This window comes from Artemia franciscana, chromosome 4 (genome assembly GCF_032884065.1).
Source record: "Artemia franciscana chromosome 4, ASM3288406v1, whole genome shotgun sequence".
Lineage (NCBI taxonomy): Eukaryota > Metazoa > Arthropoda > Branchiopoda > Anostraca > Artemiidae > Artemia > Artemia franciscana.
Window position 1 is genome coordinate 6,350,467 of NC_088866.1, and position 22,550 is coordinate 6,373,016.

A 22,550-nucleotide genomic window follows, 5' to 3' on the forward strand; every position below is an offset into this window, starting at 1 on the left:
GCCAAATTTCATCGTCCTAGCTTACCTGGAAGTGCCTAAAGTAGCAAAACCGGGACCGACAGACAGACAGACAGACCGACAGAATTGGCGATTGCTATATGTCACTTGGTTAATACCAAGTGCCATAACCAGGGACAAGATGGCCTGCCAGCTTATGGTCATTTATATGGTCACTATATGGTCATTGTTGGTTTTGTACTTAAGAAACAAAACCGCTTGAAAAAAGCTGAAAAAGAGGAGCCACCTTATGAAAAAAGGAGCTAGACAAAAGTTCTTTATTATGTTGCGAGAGCACCACTTTGGTTTTGTTGTGTTTTTTTTTTTTCCGAGCATCCCGATTTCAGCTTCTTGCTAGAAGTAATAAGGGTCTAACCTCTGCGGTTTTTACGGAAAGTGCGGACCTTAGGCCGGATTGATGAATATGACATCTATCTATTGCCATTATTGACCATGATATTCTTGAGGGACAAGATCGCCTGCCAGCTTATGGTCCTTGCTTTCACAATCCATAATCTGAAACTATCGAATGTTCTATCCTAATATGACAAATTCAACAACATAGTCAACAGGTTTAGTTATGATTTAACAGGTAGGGTAGTTACTACCGCTATTTTGCCCTTGAGAGTTTGATAGTTGTTTGACTATATATTAGTCTTGCTAGTGACGTATGAATGGATTAAAAGTGATTTGAATTGAATGAAATATGGGCTCCTCATTCTCAACTTAGCTTATGCAATATTAATTTTTCTTCTCCGTTTTGGTGATTGCTTTCTCTTTTTTTATTGTTTTTCATAGACTATTGTGAGTATGAATTTCGAAAATATTATGACAACGCTGTTCAACGCATGTTCAAACAACGCTGCATTGAGATACTTACTCTGGGGAGGGGATTAACTTCTTGAATGGGGAGGATGGAAGTCAAGATTTCCCAAGTTACATAACAAGAGACCTTATAAAACTAAAAATTTGATCTGGTATTCATGTATATTAAGTACTATTATTGTATATTATATTAGTATACTATGTTGCATATTCACTTTCTATACAACTGCAAGTGAATAATTGGAAACACAATTTATTCGAACTAGTTCAAACCGTATTGAAAAATAAACGCAGAATTAGTGCCACCAAGCAATTCTGGGTAGGACTGCGTACTCAAATCAGAAACTTCAAACTCCAGGTTCGTTCACAAGTCGTTAAAGACGTGTCATGTTGATAAAATACGAACCATTCAGAATTTATCATTCTAACTGTGTTGTGGTGAGATAACAATCTGTTATTATAGCTTATTTCTATAGATATTAATATTAACATCTATTACGGCTCGTACATAGCTTAAAATACATAGGCTACAATAGCGCCTGCAAGCATTAATCAAATATATTATTTTTTTATTTTTAATTGACTTTTAAAGTCGATGAAATTTTGTATGTACTTGAGTTTTCTCGCCTAGATTTTAGTTAGCATACTTTTATTGCTGTTCCCTTTTAAGTTTGTGCATCTTTTACACTTTTTAATACTTTATTTCAAATATTTTTTATATATAGTAGATAAGATAGATATCAAATCGATGTAAGTTATAAATTCGACGAATTGAGGAAAACAAGTTAAAAGAATCGGATATAAAATTCACCATTTTTTTTAGATAAAAGCTTGAAAATTCTACAGTAGGGTTCTCCGATACGCTGAATCTGATGATGTGATTTTCGTTAACAATCTATTAATTTTAGGGAGTGTTTCTCCCTATATTCTAAAATAAGGCAAATTTTCTCAGGTACTAACTTTTTATGAGTAAGGCTAAACTTGATAAAACGTATATTAATCAGCATAAAAATACAATTCTTTTGATGTAACTATTGGTATCAAAACTCCGTTTTTTTAAATTTCGGTTACTGTTGAGCCGGGTCGCTCCTTACTACAGTTCGTTACCACAAACTGTTTGATTCGTCAATGAAAAAAGTCGGCGAATTGAGGAAAACGAGTTAAAAGAATCGGATAATGTAAGGCTTAATCCATTTAGCGCCGTTTATTTCACTTACATTCAAAGATTCCCAAGATAATTTTTTTTCAAATTTTTGGTCCATTTTGAAAACGAGTTTTCAAAAACTATTTTTCTATTTTCAATTTTTAGTCATCCTTAAGACTAGTCTTGGTTCTTCTTTAGGAAAAAAAAATTATCATATCTTAGATTCGAGCCTAGGTTGTGACGACCATATGCAAGTATTCTTATCGCTACGCTACCAAATGTACGCTACCTTGTTTAACAGTGCTTGTTTATATTTTTTCGGGGGGGGGGTATAAAAATTGAAAAAACGCATCAAAAATTGGTTCATATTAATTTTTGTTACGTATTTTACGAGTCGGACAAACCTTTCGAAGGAGAGGAAGTTTCAAACCCCCTAATCCCCCCTGGATACAGCCTAGGCTATCACCTGTTTATGTTGTTTCATTTATACGAGAGGGATATTACAAGAGAGGGGAATTTTGATGGTTGGATTATTGCGCTGTCATCGGAAGCGGATATAATGGCAAAATTTTGAATTAATTGAACATTCGGAAGTGGTCGTAAAATGACTCACAAATTTATGTGATAAAGACGTCGGCAAGTTTAGAAAACTAGTTAATAATAAAAATAAAATTTCAACTCCCAGTGACTATACATACCACTCGCAGGCTTTTGGGCGAGTTTGCTTGTAAACTAGCCACGTGTACTCACATTAGCTCCTGCACAAGTTGCTACCAATATTGGTATTGATGCGAATTTAGAGATATTAGCCTTGAAAGCAGATGACAAAACTTGGAAGAAGAGAGATATAAAGGAACTTACTCTCATTAAGCATAATTCTTAAACGTTTTTTTTAACTGCCTCTAGAATCTCTCTGACTATTCATAAGGTAAGCCATGCAAGGCCGTATCAAGGGAAGGGATTAGGGAGTTTAAACCCCCCTTCAAAAAAAATGTTCGACCGAATCACAAAAAACATAAAAAAATGAACATAAAAAATTTAGCATGTTTTTGAAGTTTTTTACCCCCCCCCCCCCCAAAGAAAATCCTTTTTAGCCCCCCCCCCTCCCCCCTCCCACCAAAGAAAAATCATGGATACGGTCCTGATGCCAGGATACCAAATAGATCACTTAATATTGATCTTTTACTTCAAAAAATGAGACTTTATTTATACTGGTAATTGTATGTTATAGCCCCGACCTAATACACTTCATCTAAGTAGAACCTGTTTCTGTGACGCTCAATCCTAGTGAAATATACCTAAGTATGATAAAAATATAATATTTTAGAAACAAATTTGGGTTATATATTTGCACATTAGGGGGGGGGGAGTATAGCGCGTCTGCATGCTTAGCGTGTTAGGTACAATTATCCCGCAAATTACAAAGTAAAAAATGCTTTCTAACGTCACGCAGTCCAAATACTTCACTTCCACCGCTCTAATGTGCAAATATATAGCCGAAATTACATATTTCCAATCTATTCTTTCACTTCTCTTTGTCTTGTCTCACCTTAAGCTGAAAGAAACTAACGAAAAAAAACGGTTCTACAATGCGTCAATGGATGAACAACTTGAGGGGTCGGGGCTATAACATACAAGTTAATAACATTAACATTTTCTTATACTTTATTATAATACTAGCCTAATACAAGTATTTCCAGAGACACTTCTCCGAATTTCACGATTTTGGTGATTGTTCTTATAAGTTCTTACATTGTTCGCATATCTAACAATCAAGAGCGTATCCAGGATTATTGTTCAGGGGGGGGGGGTTTCAGGAGGGTTTACAAAATAACTTTATACTTAATAAGACGAAAACAAAATTTCTATGTGCAATTTCGTTACGTTTTTACGAGTCGGACATTTTTTTCGCGGGGTCTAACCTGGTAACCCCCCTCATATACGGCCTTCCCATTTAGATATTTATGTGTTATAGCGACCACAATGTGTTCTTGATCTGCAATGAAACCGGTTTTATGTGTCCACTCAGAGATAATCAGCTTAGCCTGAGCGAGATAAACGTTAACAAAGCAGGCATACTCCTTTGGATATTTAATTTATAGAGGTGGTTTAGGTATTTAATATAATGCGTTCTGGGCACCCTGCTTTCCATAATTCTCTGTTGTATCTTCCATAGTCGTGTTACGAATCAATTATATTTTTATCATATTTTGGTATATTTCATTAGGATTAATCTAATTTCACTTCTTTGGCGTGGTCACCATAACACGTAAATAGCAGCTCCAGTTTTAAATAGTCCTGTTTTAAGTAACCTGTTATTTTGCCAATCTGTCATATTGAACATATAATAGATAGGGAGTCTTTTACCACCCGAAAAAATTATGTTTCTCTTGAACTTTCAAATAAACTTTGGGTTCCATAATTTCTCGACGACAATTATATCTATGGTGAGTTAGCAATTACAAGTAAAAATACTAGGTGACAAACAGTTTTGATTTCCATGGCAGAAATGTTCGAAGGGTCACCAGCTTTCAAAATCGCATACACCAGTGGGCGCATGCCACGCGCTGACAGAAATGTACCAAGTGTGGCGGAAATGTTCCAAGCATTACAGGGACTATTCTAAGCGTGGAAGAACTGTGCCAAGTGTTGCACAACTGTGCGACACAGGTGGCGCTTCAAGATATATAAAAAGCGGCGGAAACTGATTGGCCCTCGGAATGCTGTTGGGTTGGTAATCTTTTTTGTCTGAATGATCTATGATTAAATGCATTCACTGTCCATTCACAATCAATTGCATGACAAAACTTTGGTCACACAAGTAATTACATGCAACCAGAACAGTTCCCCCAGCAACCGGAAACATCTTTTATTTTTAAATAGTCATTCTTACCAGCACGATCCCAAAACTGCAATATATTTCCCACGAAGTATGAAATTAGTAAATATACAATTGCAATTGCTGGTGATTTCACAACTGTATTTGAAAAACTATGCAACAAATGTTTCAACACAAGCAGTGACACATGAAAGGAATTGACGAAGAATAGCAGACCCTCCCTCCTCTTATATAACTGGAATATCCCCTTATACCGACGTAAAATCAAAACGCTTTTGGGTACTTATCAGTTATATAATAGATACTCGGGAAGTGAAGTTCGATTAATGCTAATGAAATGAAACAAAATATGATGAATATATAAAAGTTTAGAAACAAATTTGGGCTGTTTATTTGTACATTAGGGGAGGGGGGTATAGCATAGCATATATTAAACACTTAAAATAACCACTGCTACATTTAATATACGCTATGTTTTACCCACGCCACCCTTAATGTGCAAATATATAGCCCAAATTTGTTTGCATAAACCAAAATACAAACTAAATACATAAATAAATATATAGCTACAATTTATTTTACAACCAAACCAAAGCTAATTGTGTTTTATAAAGAAGTTGCTTGACCAGTTTCTTGTGTAATGCTCGCATCATTCGCGATCGAAATTGTATAGTGTCTATTATATAACCGATAAGTAGCCGCTGTTGTATGCATGTGTGAATACTACTATATTCATATGCAGCAAAATGTAAATACAGCAGTTCAAAACTATTATGTATTTCCCAATAAGTTTGAAATTAATAAACATACATCAGCAATTGCTATTGATTGCTATTACTATATGCTATTAAATAAAAAAAACAAGTTTTTTTAACTGAAAGTAAGGAGCGACATTAAAACTTAAAACGGACAGAAATTACTTCGTATATGAAAGAGGCTGCTTCCTCATCAACGCCCCGCTCTTTACGCTAAAGTTTGACTCTTTCTCTCAATTCTTCTTTTTAAAACAGTAAAAAACTTTAGCGTAAAGAGCGGGGCGTTGATGAGGAAGCAGCCTCTTTCATATACGAAGTAATTTCTGTGCGTTTTAAGTTTTAATGTCGCTCCTTACTTTCAGTTAAAAAAACTTGTTTTTTTATTTAATTTCTAAACGTTTTTAAATCAATGCATGTTTTGATTTTGGCTCTCCGCAGAGGAATAATCAAAACGAAATTTACATATTTTTTTTGGCTTAATGGCTTTCTCATAATTTTGATCGAATGATTTTGAGAAAAAAAGAGCGGGGGACGAAACCTAGTTACCCCCCGATTTTTTGGTTAATTAAAAAGGCAACTAGAACTTTTAATTTTTTACGAATCTTTTTATTGGTAAAAGATTTACGTAACTTATAAATTAGCTTACGTAAAGAACTTTTGTATTCTCATGTTTTTATTACATATATGAGGGGATTCGCCCCATCGTCAGTACCTCGCTCTTTACACTAAAGCTTAAATTTTATCCCAATTCATTAAGAATGACCCCCTGAATCACAAAAGCCGTAGAATAAGTAGTTGAAATTACTGAAAATACTTTAGCGTAAAGAGCGATGTATTAGAAGGAGGTGAGCCCCTCATATGGGTAATAATTTCTGTTTGTTTTAAGTTTTATTGCTGTTCCTTACTTCCAGCTGAAAAAGCTTTTTCACTTTTATTTTTTAATTGTTTTTTTTTTTAAATAATGCTAGTAGCCTATATCCTGCTCTCCCTTCATGGAAATTTTCTTCTCCCATTACAAATTCTCTAAGGAAAGTTCCCCCAGCATATCCCCCTCTTCTCAACCCCTCCCCCAAACCAAAAAAATCCTCCTGAAAACGCCTGTATACTTCCCAATAACCATTACTATATGTCAGCACAGGTTAAAGTTTGTAACTTGTTGCCCCTCCCACGGGGACTGTGGGGGAGTAAGTCGTCCCCAAAGACATAGTTATAAGGTTTTTCGACTACGCTGAATAAAATGGCTATCTCAGAATTTTGATCCGTTGACTTTGGGAAAATAATTAGCGTGGGAGGGGGCCTAGTTGCCCTCCAATTTTTTTGGTCACTTAAAAAGGGCACTAGAACTTTTCATTTACGTTAGAATGAGCCGTCTTGCAACATTCTAGGACAACTGGGTCGATACGATCACCCCTGGGAAAAAGAAAAAAAAAAAACAAAAAAACAAATAAACACGCATCCGTGATCTGCCTTCTGGCAAAAAATGCAAAATTCCACATTTTTGTAGATAGGAGCTTGAAACTTCTACAGTAGGGTTCTCTGATAAGCTGAATCTGATGGTGTGATTTTCGTTAAGATTCTATGACTTTTAGGGGACGTTTCCCCCTATTTTCTAAAATAACGCAAATTTTCTCAGGCTCGTAACTTTTGATGGGTAAGACTAAACTTGATGAAACTTATATATTTAAAACCAGCATTAAAATGCGATTCTTTTGATGTAGCTATTGGTATCAAAATTCCATTTTTAGAGTTTTGGTTATTATTGAGCCGGGTCGCTCCTTACTACAGTTCGTTACCACGAACTGTTTGATTGATGTAAACTACCTCTCTCTCTCTCTCTGAACATTTACCTTTGAATCATGGGTTTTACGATCGTTTACCAAAACCAACCTCGTAAAACGTTATATTCAACGCAAAAACTTTTTTCGATGAATCAAATTACAGATTCACTTTGGGATAAAATGAACCTACAACTTGAGGCCGTGATTAACTGAACTGATGGAACTCGAAAATCCCATGTTAAAATTGAAAATTTATATTTAAAAAGTGCTCAAGCATTCATTGGCGGAAGATACCGCTTTTAATATCAGGCCGTAGCTTCTTGAAGATGCTACAAAATGTTTGCTAGGATTTTGCTCTATTTCCTCTAATTCCTTAGAAATCTTAGAAAATGTCTAGCTCTTTTTCACAAGTGCACTCTATGAAAGATATTGCTTTTAGAACAAAATCGATACTATCATTAGCAGAAGACAATAACCTGTAAGATGATTGCAGCCATTTTTCGATGTATTTTCCTGTTTTCGAACAGTCCCATAGAATATTTTCAGCTACCTGAAATTTTTACAAGTTTTTTTGCCAGAAATTATCGTTTCAGATCGCCCTAAAGACCAGACTGACAAGCTGGTATATAAAACCTGCTATTTCCGCCAATGAATAAGTGCTATTTGAAGGGTTTTTGACAATCGACGGTCTCTAGAGAATTGAGAGACAGAAGGCTACCCTAACTTCAATTTTGAACCTCGATGTTTTCAAGTTCACTTAATCACAGCCTTAACACAAAACTGGTGAATGTATGGCCGGAAACACACTCTTCATTGATTACCATTAATTGTTAATTAAAATTGAGTCAGATTAGATCTCTGATCGGCAGAGGAGAGTGCTCAACTGCGTTGGGCGCATGTGGCTTAGAGATGCAATCAGCTGTTTGCATTAGCATTTGAAGTTGGAGTTGGTTAAGCATATTAATTTTAGAAAACAGGTTTACCTTTTTTCTAAAATTTTCCGTCTTATTTGGTCATTACGTAAAGTTAAGGCTTAATAATAAGGCTTAATAAAGTTTATGTGGCTTAGAGATGCAATCAGTTGTTTGTATTAGCATTTGAAGTTGGAGTTGGTTAAGCATATTAATTTTAGAAAACAGGTTTACCTTTTTTCTAAAATTTTCCGTCTTATTTGGTCATTACGTAAAGTTAAGGCTTAAAACACTACAGAAGACCGAATCCACTTTGAATGATCGATACGGCTCATTCTAAAGATAAGCGTACGCCCGACGAAAAACCCATCAGTGTGAACACACCCTCAAAACCATAAAATTTACCTTGGATCATTTGTCAAATCAATTTTTATGACTATCTTAAAGTTATCAAGTGTCACTGATCCCAATTACTCACGAACAGGAAAACTTGACAACAATATTGCTTAGAGGTGAAATTATTTGAAAAAACAGACCAGAGCGAGATGTAGCCAGCCATTAATAAAATGTAATTAATGAATTATTCGCAAAATAAGGAAAGAGGAAACATATTCAATTCTACAACAAAGACTGGTTAAGCTTTAAATTTTGAAATGTTACAAACGTCCTCAGTAATAGGCACAGGTTTTGGTTTTCCGGGTAGTTCAATAAAGTACCACTAAGATTTTCACGAGAAATACTATATTAATATCGGAGTATCAATTAATAAATTATAAAACACTGATATTATTAATTTTTTGTTTGAGTGCCCGTTTGCCTGACCGTATTTCAAACAATAAGCTGCAAAAAAAAGTGGTTCAATCCCACCTTCCGGAGCAATAAAGAGAGAAAGGTTGAGATGGCTAAGGCACGTTTAGCTGATGAGGGATGACAGATTGACTAAGAACGTTCTTATCGGCCATCCATCTTGGGACAAACAAAAAAACCAGGTCGTCCCCGAGTGGGATGTTAAGAGATCGTAAGAGAGGATTTAAAGGAAAAGTACCGCCCTTATAATGGAATAGATTGGGATGAAGGGGGAGCATACGAAGCTGTGTTGGCCTAAGGTGGCTTGATGCATCAGCGAGTAAATAATAGTAGTAGTAATAGTCAGGGCCGTATCTTGGATTTTTTGGGGTGGGTGTTTTACAGAAGTATTTTTTCCTGAGGGAATTACAAAGAAAACTTTGAAAAACGCATCAAAAATCTGTTTATATTCATTTTGTTACGTTTTTAAGAATTGGAATAACCTCGCAGGGAAGGGGGTTAAAACCCCCTAACCCCCTGGACACGGCCTTGGTAGTAGTACCACTAGTAAAATAATGCTATTCATGTTATTAGCACTGTCAACGTTTGATAGACTTTTGCGCAAAAAGTTTCTAACTTTGACTTTAATTATGACAAAATTCAGGGCGAAAAAGGAGGCGGTGCTAGAAACAGGCGCGTATCCAGGGGTGCACCTTTAGGCCAATGCTCAGCTCCTCAAATCTTGAGATTTATATTATTAGACCTATAACCGCTTATATTTCCATATAATTTTCCTTGAAGAAAACCCTGTATATGGGCGTGGCTAGAGGCAGTAGAATGTTTTATTTTTTCTTTTTTGATTGAAAAGAACAAGATATATATATATTTTTTAACAGTTAAAATATTTTCAGTCCTTTCCTTGGAAAAACTCATATTGCTTCCATCGAAATAAAAGAAAAACATTCAATTCCATCTAAACCCAAACTTCCGACTGACGGAGTGTTGTTAGTTTAAATATTAAGACACAAAATTCATAGAATCAAGCAGCTACGTAAGGCAAATATTTCACCATACCCTAAAGCCAAAGCTAGGACTACTAATATTAATTAATACTTCAGTTTCTATGAGATAGCATTCGTTCTTTATTATAATATATTTTGTTTTTAATTACAAAAGGCATTGCTCAGACAACATGAATATTTTGTAGTTTACATAATAGCTTTAGTGATCCTGAACTAAGAACTGAACTAGACCTACTTTGCCTGAGCAACGTGAAGTGTTGCGGCAACCTTTGTCCGGTTTCGACGAATAAAGTGTTGCGAGAGCAACACTTTGATTTTGTTTCTTTGCTATCGGTTAAACGCTGAAGTTGTCAGCCTATCGAAGCTTTTAAAATGTTATATTCAAAGAAGAACGCGATCAGTAATCACAAGATCAAAGGCTATTCCTCAGCGTTGAAAAAACAACAATAACAAAAGAATATCGAAAGAAGGGACTAAATTGACTTTGCTGCCAGTTGAACTTTATCCTTTTCAATCGTAGACATCGTGACGGATCAAGGCTTGGAACAATATCTTATATAATCTAGTTGGTATTATAAAGCTTTCCGTAACTTTTCAGGATCAAAATACCATAGATGACACTCTATTAATTATTACGAAACTGCCTCGTTGTTTTACGTTATCGTTTGTACGATAAACACTTAATTCTAGGTTACAGTGACTATGGGTAGGCTAAACCAACTAGCACAAGTTACAAACCCCTCTTCACTAACGATGATTGTAGCCTAACAGACGATTATTACTTACAAGTCCCCTACATGTCTTACCACTGGAACCAACTCGGTCTTACCATCAAATATACTTGAAACAAATAATAGGTACACCAAATAGCAAAATTTGCAAACCCCTCACTGCCGAAGATTATTATGAGCTAACAGCCGATCTTTCCTTAAAAGTCCCCCCCCCATGTATCACAATTGGTATCGGCTTATTTTTGGTTTCAGTGTGTAGCCTACTACTGAAGTTGTCAACCCCTTGAAACTTTCAAACTAGTATATCTCAGGAAGGAGTTTTTGTACCAAAAAATAGATGTGATGAGCTCATCAAGAGCTATCGATTGCCGTCGAAAAAAAAATTCTATCTATCTTAGTTCAAAAGTTGATTTTTTTTTGCCGTAGGCCAACTTTATAACGTCACCACTTAGAAAGGAGCAAAGGATAAGCTCCAATTTCTTTGGCAATGACAGAACTTTTAAAGTTTAAGAGGCACATCTGATAACATTTCTCTGGCCATGTTCAAGGGGTTTTAGGCTCTTTAAAAAATTCCTGTAAATTGTTTAAATGAAAAAATAATTTCTGAAACAAACATTCCTAAAATCAGCTAAAAATGGCAATTTAATTCTCACCAGATATTTTTTTCAGCGCAATTTTAGGCTCTTGGTTAGTATTGTCGTTGGTTTGCTCTCTACTAGGTTAAGAGCTATCGTTGTAATCAATATCACAGATTTGCAATTTTTCGGCGTCATTAAAATATATACTTTTTACCGAATATGAAGGGAGGAGTTAAAATTTTATTGGTACACATATATTTTTCTTTACAAATAGAAAAAAAAATCTTATTTTATTTTATAGTTTTATCTTATTATAGTTTGTAACAGTTTCATCACAGCCTTTCCAATGCTCGGAGCATGTTCATCAAATATAACAGGGCAAAATCTTTACAAGGTCTCAAGTAAAATGTAGATAATCAACTGGAACGCAGAACAAAGCACGGGAACTTTGACCGGAAGTTAGTGTACCTCGCCTACATCAGATTAAACACTAGGCTATTGAATTCTAAAGTTTAATCTTCTCAAGTCAGTAAATTTGAAAAGGGCAAGTCCGCTTCCCTCACAGCTGCAGAACTAGATCCCAAATCAAACGTCCAAAACCAAAGCGCATTCCTCCAAAAAGAATAATTTCCTTAACTATCATCAACTACGTTCATTCATACTGCTGTATCGATTGGTGGCTTCTGAAAAATCCCCATAAGTCCCGTTTTTTTTTCCTGTTCGAATTGCAATAGTAAATTCAAAGCCCAATGACTGAAAACTTCTTTTTATCCAAGCTTAGGTAGCTGAAATATGCATCTAAGGTTCCAGGGTGTATTGTGGGTTCCATTCGTGTATATGTGTGTAGGGTTTTGTAAAGGGCGATGTCTACCCATACACGTTAATAGGCTTCGGGTTTATAGTTAATGTGTTAGTTTCTCTTAATAAAACATACTTTCTTCTTCATATTCATTAAATGTTGGAATAAAAACAACTAGAAAATATGTATGGAGTAGTTATTGCAACATTTCTATAGTTTTAGGCTGGAACTTGGGGAGTATGGAACCTTAAATACATTAGAAAATCCATGCTTTCCTCAATTCATTAACTTTTGGTGCTTGCGCCATTTCCGAGGGTTGGTAGCGAAGCAGTACCAACACAACCTATGTTTCACGCCTCAGATTTTCACTTATATTAATAGAATCTTGGAAACAAGATTATTTTCGACTTGCTAGTCTATTTTGAAAACAAGTCTTTTCTAAGAAAAACGTTTTATATTTAATTGTTCTGAGGCCCGTTACAGATATCTAGGAAAATCTTCAAAAATCTTACATTTTCCTCCGAAAACATGATAGAACTGAGCCAAATATGTAGACACAGACAGTCTGTCTGGAACTGGGTATCTAACCATGTCTTCAGGGTCTAAAAGGGCTGGAATTCCAAGTTCCTGTTCAGCCACTTGGAAAGCTAGTGCATTGTTTTTGTACACATTGTCCTTCGAAAGACTATCAAAATCACTAAAATGAAATTGTAATCAGCAAATGTATGTTATCAACGAGGTCAATAGAATTTAAGTAAAGATGGGGTTGCCCCCAGGTAACTCCAAAAAAATCACTAAAATCTTGAAACAAAGGGCACTAAATGAGCAGAAAAATCACTGAATCCTCAATTTGATTGCTTTCCCCTTGAAAGTGGCAGGGAAGGTGTAGTTTTTAATATCTTTCTTAATAAAAATTTCAAATAAGAGGAATTCTTAATGGAGACCAACAGTGGGGCCAATTCATAAACATTAGGGTACGTGGTAAAATTTATTTTTTGAAAATCCAGGGGGTATTTTTTATAGTTTTAAATGAAAATACCAAAAAAGAAAATTTAAAAACTACGAAGAAAAAACGGTATGCTTCAAAATGCAGATGGGGGAACAATTTAGGGGGTACAAGCCCTCCCATCCCCTCCCCCCCACATGACACCATTAGGGACAAAGAAAGGTGGGGAAATCATTACCATTATAGATACTTTGTTGGTAACATGTCAGCTCTATGCGGGGCATCATTAGCAAAATGTTCCAGGGTGGGAGTTTCAGATTTTATAAACGTTTTAGTTACTTTTACTAACTTTTTCCATTTTATCAGTAATTTACCTAACGCCCTTTTCTTTCAAACTTTATAACCTGGAAAAGAATTTCTTCTTGTAGTATTTTACCGTAAGAAGCAAAAAAGGACACTGCAGAGTTCAATAACGTACAATGATTTCGAGCTCTCCAATGATTTGCCTTCAGAATCTGGAATCACCCTTGCAAATGGGCCAAATAACTTTTTCACGGTTGTAATAGTGTTTTAGTATTAATAAAATGATGATTAAAATTAATAAAATGCTCGTTCAATTTGCCATGGTTTTTGATGCCACCGTTCCACGACACCATTGATGCCATGGCACGGTTCTCTCTTTCACGGGTTCTACCCACGCTTCTTCTGACATCCGGATCCAGAAACAAACAACTCGAATGTTTCAGTATCAGAAAGAGCTGCAGATGAGCAGGAAAACATTTAAAGATATTTTTTTTTATCTATGATAGCAACTAAGGAAAAATTCGATAAAACACAAAAAAGTATTGCATTTAAAAGTATTAAAAATATAACATTCATATTGAGTTTTGAGATTAATTCACTGCACTTATTATAATCAACTGGTGTGCAAATATATAATTTTTATTTTCTGTAGATACCTTGTCCTGGTGTACTTAAAATAAACATTGAAACCGATCCTTGATACTGGACTAGCCCTTTCCTCAGCCAGTTTCCATTCAATAAGTTGCTACCGACATTACTTTCAGTTGAAACACCTTGCGTTTTTTTTTTTAGTTAAATCCAAGTCGCTTTAGGGTGAATTATTTTGGTTTCGACTAGTAACGGAAGAAAACCCAAAACAGTAGAAGAAATATTTTCAACACGCTTAAGAAAAGCATTTACAGTTTTTGATACGTAATTCATGGAATAGTTTTTCCATTTTCTATATGTGGCAGATACTGGACTAGCCCTTTTCTCAGCCAATTTCCGTCCAATAATTTGCTACCTCAAAGATACTAGACTAGCCCTTTCCTCCGCCAGTTTCCATCACAAAAGTTGCTACCTCAAAGATACTGGATTAGCCCTTTTCTCAGCCAATTTCCATACAATAAGTTGCTATCTCAAAGATACTGGACTAGCCCTTTCCTCAGCCAGTTTCCATACAATAAGTTGCTACCTCAAAGATACTGGACCAGCCCTTTCCTCAGCCAGTTTCCATACAATCAGTTGCTACCTCAAAGATACTGGACTAGCAAGTTCCTCAGCCAGTTTCCATACAATAAGTTGTTACCTCAATACTAGACTAGTCCTTTCCTCAGCCAGTTTCCATCGCAAAAGCTGCTACCTCAAAGATACTGGACTAGCCATTTCCTCAGCCTGTTTCCATACAATAAGTTGCTACCTCAAAGATACTAGACTAGCCCTTTCCTCATCCAGTTTCCATCGCAAAAGTTGCTACCTCAAAGATACTGGACTAGCCATTTCCTCAGCCTGTTTCCATACAATAAGTTGCTACCTCAAATATACTAGACTAGCCCTTTCCTCAGCCAGTTTTCATCCAATAATTTGCTAACGACACTTAGTGGCGACTAAACCAAACAGTTCGTGGTAACGAACTGTAGTAAGGAGTGACCCGGCTCAATAGTAAACGAAACTCTAAAAAACGGAATTTCGATGCTAAAAGATATATCAAAAGAATCGGATTTTTATGCTGATATCAAATATATAAGTTTTATCAAATTTAGTCTTTGTCATCAAAAGTTACGAGCCTCAGAAAATTTGCCTTATTTTGGAAAATAGGGGGAAACACCCCCTATAAGTCATAGGATCGTAACGAAAATCACACCATCGCATTCAGCGTATCAGAGAACCCTATAGAAAAAATTTCAAAGTCCAATCTACAAAAATGTGGGATTTCGTATTTTTTGCCAGATGACTAATCACGGGTGCGTGTTTATTTGTTTTTTTTTTTTTGTTTTTTTTTCTCCAGGGGTCATCGTATCGACCAAGTGGTACTAGAGTGTTGCAAGAGGGCTCATTCTAACGGAAATGAAAAGTTTTAGTGCCCTTTTTAAGTGACCGAAAAAATTGGAGGGAACCTAGGCCCCCTCCCACGCTCATTTTTTTCCCAAAGTCAAAGGATCAAAACTTTGAGATAGCCATTTTGTTCCGCATAGTCGAAAACCATAATAACTATGTCTTTGGGGATGACTTACCCCCCACAGTCCCTGGAGGAGGGGCTGCAAGCTACTAGCTTTGACCAATGTTTACATACAGTAATGGTTATTGGGAAGTGTACCGACGTTTTCAGGGGGATTCTTTTGTTTGGGTGTGGGGTTCTGGGGAGGGGGCTATATGGGAGGATCTTTCCTTGGAGGAATATTTCATGGGGGAAGAGAAATTCAATGACAAGGGCGCAGGATTTTCTAGCATTACTATTTAAAAAAAAAAAACAATGAAAATATAAACATGAAAAGGTTTTTTTCAATTGAAAGTAAGGAGAAGCATTAAAACTTAAAACGAACAGAGATTATTATGCATATGAGGTGTTTTAAAAATACTTTAGCATAAAAAGCGAGGTATTTAGAAGGAGATAAATACTTCGCTCTTTATGCTAAATTATTTTTAGTTATTTCAACTATTTATTCTACGGCCTTTCTGATTCAGGGGTCATTCTCAAAGAATTGGGACAAAATTTAAGATTTAGTGTGAAGAGCGAGATATTAACGAGGAGACAAACTCCCTCATATATATAATCAAAAATATAAGAATATAAAAGTTTGTTACGTAAGTTAATTCTTAAGTTACGTATATTTTTTACTAATAAAAACGTTCGTTAAAAATTAAAAGTTCTAGTTGCCTTTATAAGTAACCGAAAAAATTGGAGGGCAACTAGGCCTCCTTCCCCACCCCTTATTTCTCAAAATCGTCTGATCAAAACTAAGAGAAAGCCATTTAGCCAAAAAAAGAATTAATAGCAAATTTCATTTTAATAATTTATGTACGGAGAGCCAAAATCAGACGTGCATTAATTAAAAAACTTTCAGAAATTAAATAAAAAAAAACAAGTTTTTTGAAATGAAAGTAAGGAGCAACATTAAAACTTAAAACGAACAGAAATTACTCCTTATATGAAAGGGGCTTTTCCTCCTCGACACCCCGCTCCTTGCGCAAGTTTGACTCTTTCTCGCAACTCTACTTTTTAAAACAATAAAAAACTTTAGCGTAAAGAGCGGGGTGTCGAGGAGGAAAAGCTCCTTTCATATAAGGAGTAATTTCTGTTCGTTTTAAGTTTTAATGTCGCTCCTTACTTTCATTTCAAAAAGCTTGTTTTTTTTTATTTAATAGTAAGTCAACACCGGGAATCTTCTTGTGTTTTTAGCTTGCTAACTGTTGTAATTATCGGGTATCATTTAGACACTTGTAGATATCCAGTATGTAATATAATCTTTTTCACTGCCGAATCGACAAAAATGTTATAGGTGAGCGGGGTACCTTCCACCCCCCCCGCCATCTCAATGATGCCTCTTGATCTATGGTCCATATTAAGATCTTTGAATCTGATAATTTTAGTGAACGTAGTTTGATCAGATATGGATAATACCATATGGTACTCGGTCTCACCTCTTTGACCATGTTAAATAATTTTGATAACAAAATTATTAATGTTAAAAATGAATTTTTATAGCAAGTAATACCGCCAAAAGAATTGTCATTTTACGATGATTCCAAATATATAAAATTTATCAAGTTTAAAGTTACCAATCAAAATCTAAAAGCCTGGGTAAATCTGCCAGATTTTCAAAAAGGATGGGAAACATCCCTGAAAAAGCAAGTGATCTTGGTGAAAATCGCTCCATGAAATTAATTATATCAGAGAATTCTACCGCACAGATTTCAAGCTTCTATCTCAAAAATGTGGAATTTCGCTTTTATTTTCCCATAACAAAAACCACAGACGTGTGTCTATTTTTTTCAGGAGTAATCGTATTGAGCCAAAGGTCCGAGACGGTCGGAAGAGGACTGGTTCGAGCAAAAATTAACATTTCTAGTGCACCATTCATGTGCTCTAAAAGATTGTGCCACGGTAAAGATGCGTGTTCTGCCAGTTTATGGCATCCAAACAAGATTTTCATCGCTATTAATAGAAACATCTGAGATATCCAATCGATTCAAAAGTTTCAAGAAACTAAATATTGAGCTTCCCAGTTGCAGGGGAAGAAATGCCGTACGACGGCGTATTCGTCCCTTAAAAGTCACGTGGTGACCATCCATGATAAATAGTAAATAGAGACATTTATTAAATTGATATCTCGTTTGAATTTGATATCTAATCTCCCTAGAAATTGATATCTAATCCATTTTGATTCCCGGGAAGTATGTTCAGTCTGCGCCTTTACTACTGGTGCTGGGGGTTGATAGCACCCCTTGTAATGCGAAAAGCTTTTTGTATGTAGCATAAAAGATTACGTTTCAATCTCTGCCGGCAATGCGGTAGGTAAGTGGGAGCGGGATATCATGAGTATCGCGAGGAAATTTTCCTGAGGAAGGAGGGGGCTTGGCAAGTGCTACCAGAAGCTCTGTTTTCAGTCAGTTGACATGGTTATATTTCTCATTTTCAATTTATATACAATGTTCAATGTATTCTCGTTTCTCGGGAGTATCACCCCCCTTATAGCGTTCATGGGGAACATCCCTATACAACAGCTTGTGCTCGCAGAATTCGTCTTTAAAAATGTGAAAAATACAGACAATATAAAAAAAATTTATGTTCAAACCCACATGCGCATAATAAATATTCAACGGGTACATTTTTTTTCAGGGATAAATACCATTCTTGATGCACAGTTTTATGAATATTATATCTGAAGGTAAAAAATGGGAGGTGATGAAGGGATCAGTATCCAGGTTTTCACAATGGCGTAGCAAAAATACCACGGGAACTGTTAGGATATTAAGTTGAAACTTTCAGGAAATGTCAAGGGAGCGTTGAACTAAATGAAGAAGTACTATCTGAATCCAGGTTTTCAAAATGACTATATTCATAATATATTAGGAACGCCAACGTGTATTAAGTTGAACTTTCAGGAGCGTTGAGTGGGGGAGGGTGAAATAAACCAAAAGTCACTGTGTGATTATATGTTTTCAAAATGATGTTTCCGTAATATCTCAGGAAGGGCTGAGGATGTTCAACTAATACTTCCAGGAAATGTTTAGGAGAGTGTTAATCAGCGGTTAGGGATAAAGTTGAAATGTTCAGGGGTTCACAGGTTGGGATTAAGTGGATATCAAGTTTCGACTTAGGGGAGGGGAAAGAGGTACATGAAACGGCATGCGCGTTTCTAAATAATTGAAATTACATATATATATATATATATATATATATATATATATATATATATATATATATATATATATATATATATATATATATATATATATATAATATCTTGAGAACGGTTTAGGATTTGAAGTTAACACTGAAAGCTAATGTTGGGGGAAGGAAGAGAAAAACGGATGATAGAATTTTCAAATTTCTACGCTGGGAGGAGGGGTCATCTAATTTATGTCTCTAATTCATCAAGACCTTTTTACATTATAAGCTCTCATGGGGCTTCAAATCTCTGCACTGTTAAATAGACAACCTTCCAGGTTGTCAAAATTTTGTACATACAACATTTGGGGAAAGGCTTTGGGTATCAAATTGACTCTTAGGGTAGGCCTAGAAGAGGAACTGGCAAGTGGACGCTGAGCTATATCATTGGGAAGAGGATACAGCTAAATCAAAAGAAACTATGCGCTCTAGGTTATCATAATACTTACCTGCGAAGTCCCTAGAACACTCCAGAGTATGGAGTTAAACTTTTAGGTTATCAAACAAGCATATCTGCACCTATCTAATAAACGACATGGGGAATGAAATGAAAACTTTTAGGTATTGCTAGGGAAAGAAAGGAGGAGAGTGAGATAAGGAGACTTTATATTTTTAGTCGAGGAAAAGGTAAGGGGCTAATCAATTTTGTCTCTGATCCACCTAAACTTTTCGCGCAATAACCTCCTATGGGACTTAGGACATGCGCAGTTCAATATCAATACTATTCAAAAGACACTATATATTACCAAATTACGAGGACATGCGCAGTTCATTATCAATGCCATTCAAAAGACACTATATATTACCAAATGGGATATTTCTAACATTTTGGGAACGGCTAGGCCAAACTTTTTACCCCAAAGGAGGAGAGGGAGGGGGCGTGGTGGATAATATTTGGAGGAGAACGGTAAAGTTAAAGCACATAACACCTTGTGCATCCAGTTTAATGGAATACAACAATTACAATATCTTTAAAATTTTTGGGGGTTATAGTTGAATTTTTCAGGTTGCTTAGGGGAAGCAAGGGGTGGGAACAGGGAAATCTAGTTCTGTTAAGGGGGGGGGGGTATCCAAAAAATTTATGTCTCCGATCCACAATAGTATTTTTTCACTTTAAGCCCAGGTGAGATTTAGAAATTATCCTTGTCCAAGTATTGAGGTAAAGCAAAAAAAAGCAAAAAAAAAAAAAAAAAAAAAAACACTACAAATATTCCTAATAGTACCAGTAAAGTGATACTATGTTTTTGTTTTGTTGCTGATGTTATGAAAATAGAAAAAACATACAACTCGAAATACTTATCGTTTTCAGTTTTATCGTTTCCATATCTATTAACAAATGAACTAACAACATTTTATACAATCCTAATAAGGGGGGGGGGGGGATAATGCCAGGTTTGCTTCTCACTCAATTAGACTATCTGTCATTTTAATTCAAAGCACAAATGGCTTGCGTAGACCGAGAGGCTCAGTGATTTACAATCAAACAGTTCGTGGTAACGAACTGTAGTAAGGAGCGACCCGGCTCAACAGTAACCAAAACTCTAAAAAATTGAATTTTGATATCAATAGCTACATCAAACGAATCGCATTTTAATGCTGATTTTAAATATATAATAAAACTTCATCAAGTTTAGTCTTGCCCATCAAAAGTTACGAGCCTGAGAAAATTTGCCTTATTTAAGAAAATAGGGGAAAACACCCCCTAAAAGTCGTAGGATCTTAACGAAAATGACACCATCAGATTCAGCGTATCAGAGAACCCTACTGTAGAAGTTTCAAGCTCCTATCTACAAAAATGTGGAATTTTGTATTTTTTGCCAGAAGACAAATCACGGGTGCGTGTTTATTTGTTTGTTTTTTCTTTTTCCAAGGGGACATCGTATCGACCAAGTGGTCCTAGAATGTCGCAAGAGGGCTCATTCTAACGGAAATGAAAAGTTCTAGTGCCCTTTTTAAGTGACCAAAAAAATTGGAGGGCATCTAGGCCCCCTCCCACGCTCATTTTTTTCCCAAAGTCAACGGATCAAAATTTTGAGATAGCCATTTTGTTCAGCATAATCAAAAACCATAATAACTATGTCTTTGGGGTTGACTTACTCCCCCACAATCCCTGGGGGAGGGGCTGCAAGTTACAAGTTGACCAGTGTTTACATATAGTAATGTTTATTGGGAAGTGTACAGACGTTTTCAGGGGGATTTTATTTTGCTTGGGGGTGGGGCTGAGGAGAGGGGGCTATGTTAGAGGATCTTTCCTTGGAGGAATCTGTCATGGGGGAAGAAAAATTCAATGATAAGGGCGCAGGATTTTCTAGCATTACTATAAGAAATCAATGAAAAATAAACATGAAAACTTTTTTCAAATGAAAGGAAGGAGTAGCATTGAAACTTAAAACAAACAGATATTATTACGAATATGAGGGGTTCTAATAATACTTTAGCATAAAGAGCGAGGTATTTAGGAGGAGATAAATACCTCGCTCTTTATGCTAAAGTATTTTTAGTAATTTCAACTATTTATTCTACGGCCTTTCTGATTCAGGGGTCATTCTTAAAGAATTGGGACAAAACTTACGATTTAGTGTAAAGAGCGAGGTATTAACGAGGGTGAAAACCCCCTCATATACATAATAAAAACAAAAGGTTATGAAAGTTTGTTACGTAAGTTAATTCTTAAGTTACGTATATTTTTTACTAATAAAAACGTTCGTTAAAAATTAAAAGTTCTAGTTGCCTTTTTAAGTAACCGGAAAATTGGAGGGCAACTAGGCCTCCTTCTCCACCCCTTATTTCTCAAAATCGTCTGATCAAAACTAAGAGAAAGCCATTTAGCCAAAAAAGAATTAATATACAAATTTCATTTTAATAATTTATGTGCGGAGAGCCAAAACCAAACATGCATTAATTCAAAAACGTTCAGAAATTAAATAAAAAAACTAATTTTTTTAGCTGAAAGTAAGGAGCGACATTAAATTTAAAACGAACAGAAATTACTCCGTATATGAAATTGGTTGTCCCCTCCGCAATTCCTCGCTCTTTACGCTAAAGTTTGACTCTTTGCCACAATTCTACTTTTTAAAACAATTAAAAGCTTTAGCGTAAAGAGCGAGGGATTGCGGAGGGGACAACCCATTTCATATACGGAGTAATTTCTGTTCGTTTTAAGTTTTAATGTCGCTCCTTACTTTCAGCTAAAAAAATTCGTTTTTTTTTATTTAATTACACGATAGAAATGACGAACTTTTTCCAATGCACACCAATGGTCTAGGTAGCGCAGGTGCAGACCTCTTGATTTTCTACCTTCGGCCGGGAGTGCAATGCGTGGTTAATGGTAATGAACTAACGCTTCGCGTATCCCCTTCCTCAGATTTTTCCCGTAGCCCACTTGGAGCTGGGTCTACTCTAAGTGAGCTTACAGTCAAACTGCCGATTCCCACTCGGAAGCAAACGATCAGCGACACCAGGACTCAAACCCCAGCCTTTACATACCCAGAATTCCTAGTTCAGCGCGCTAATCACCCAATTACGATCGAAATGCATCAAATAAAATGAATATATAAAAGGTCATAGATTTGAGGGTTGCTTCACAGTTCGAAAATGTCTTAAAATAAAGAAAAACATCAATTCATAGCCATTAGTTTTAAAGCAAAAAACTACAGATTTAACCAAAAGCTTCGTGCTTCACTGCCATAAACAAAATTTTGCCCCATCGTGGGTATTCGGACTTGCTCATCATGATTCTACAGTATAAGATCAGAAGTTCAAGGC

The 22,550-nt window shown here is 35.8% G+C and overlaps 1 protein-coding gene across 2 annotated transcripts in view; it reads right to left on the reverse strand.

Moving 5' to 3' along the window:
- The window catches only part of LOC136025915 (F-actin-monooxygenase MICAL3-like), a 109,409-nt gene that overhangs the window by 60,130 nt on the left and 26,729 nt on the right, over positions 1-22,550 (reverse strand). For both annotated transcript variants that reach the window (XM_065701981.1, XM_065701983.1), the window contains exon 3: positions 12,678-12,862. In XM_065701981.1, the coding sequence (XP_065558053.1) occupies positions 12,678-12,862 (185 nt within the window). The remainder of the gene's footprint in view (positions 1-12,677; positions 12,863-22,550) is intronic.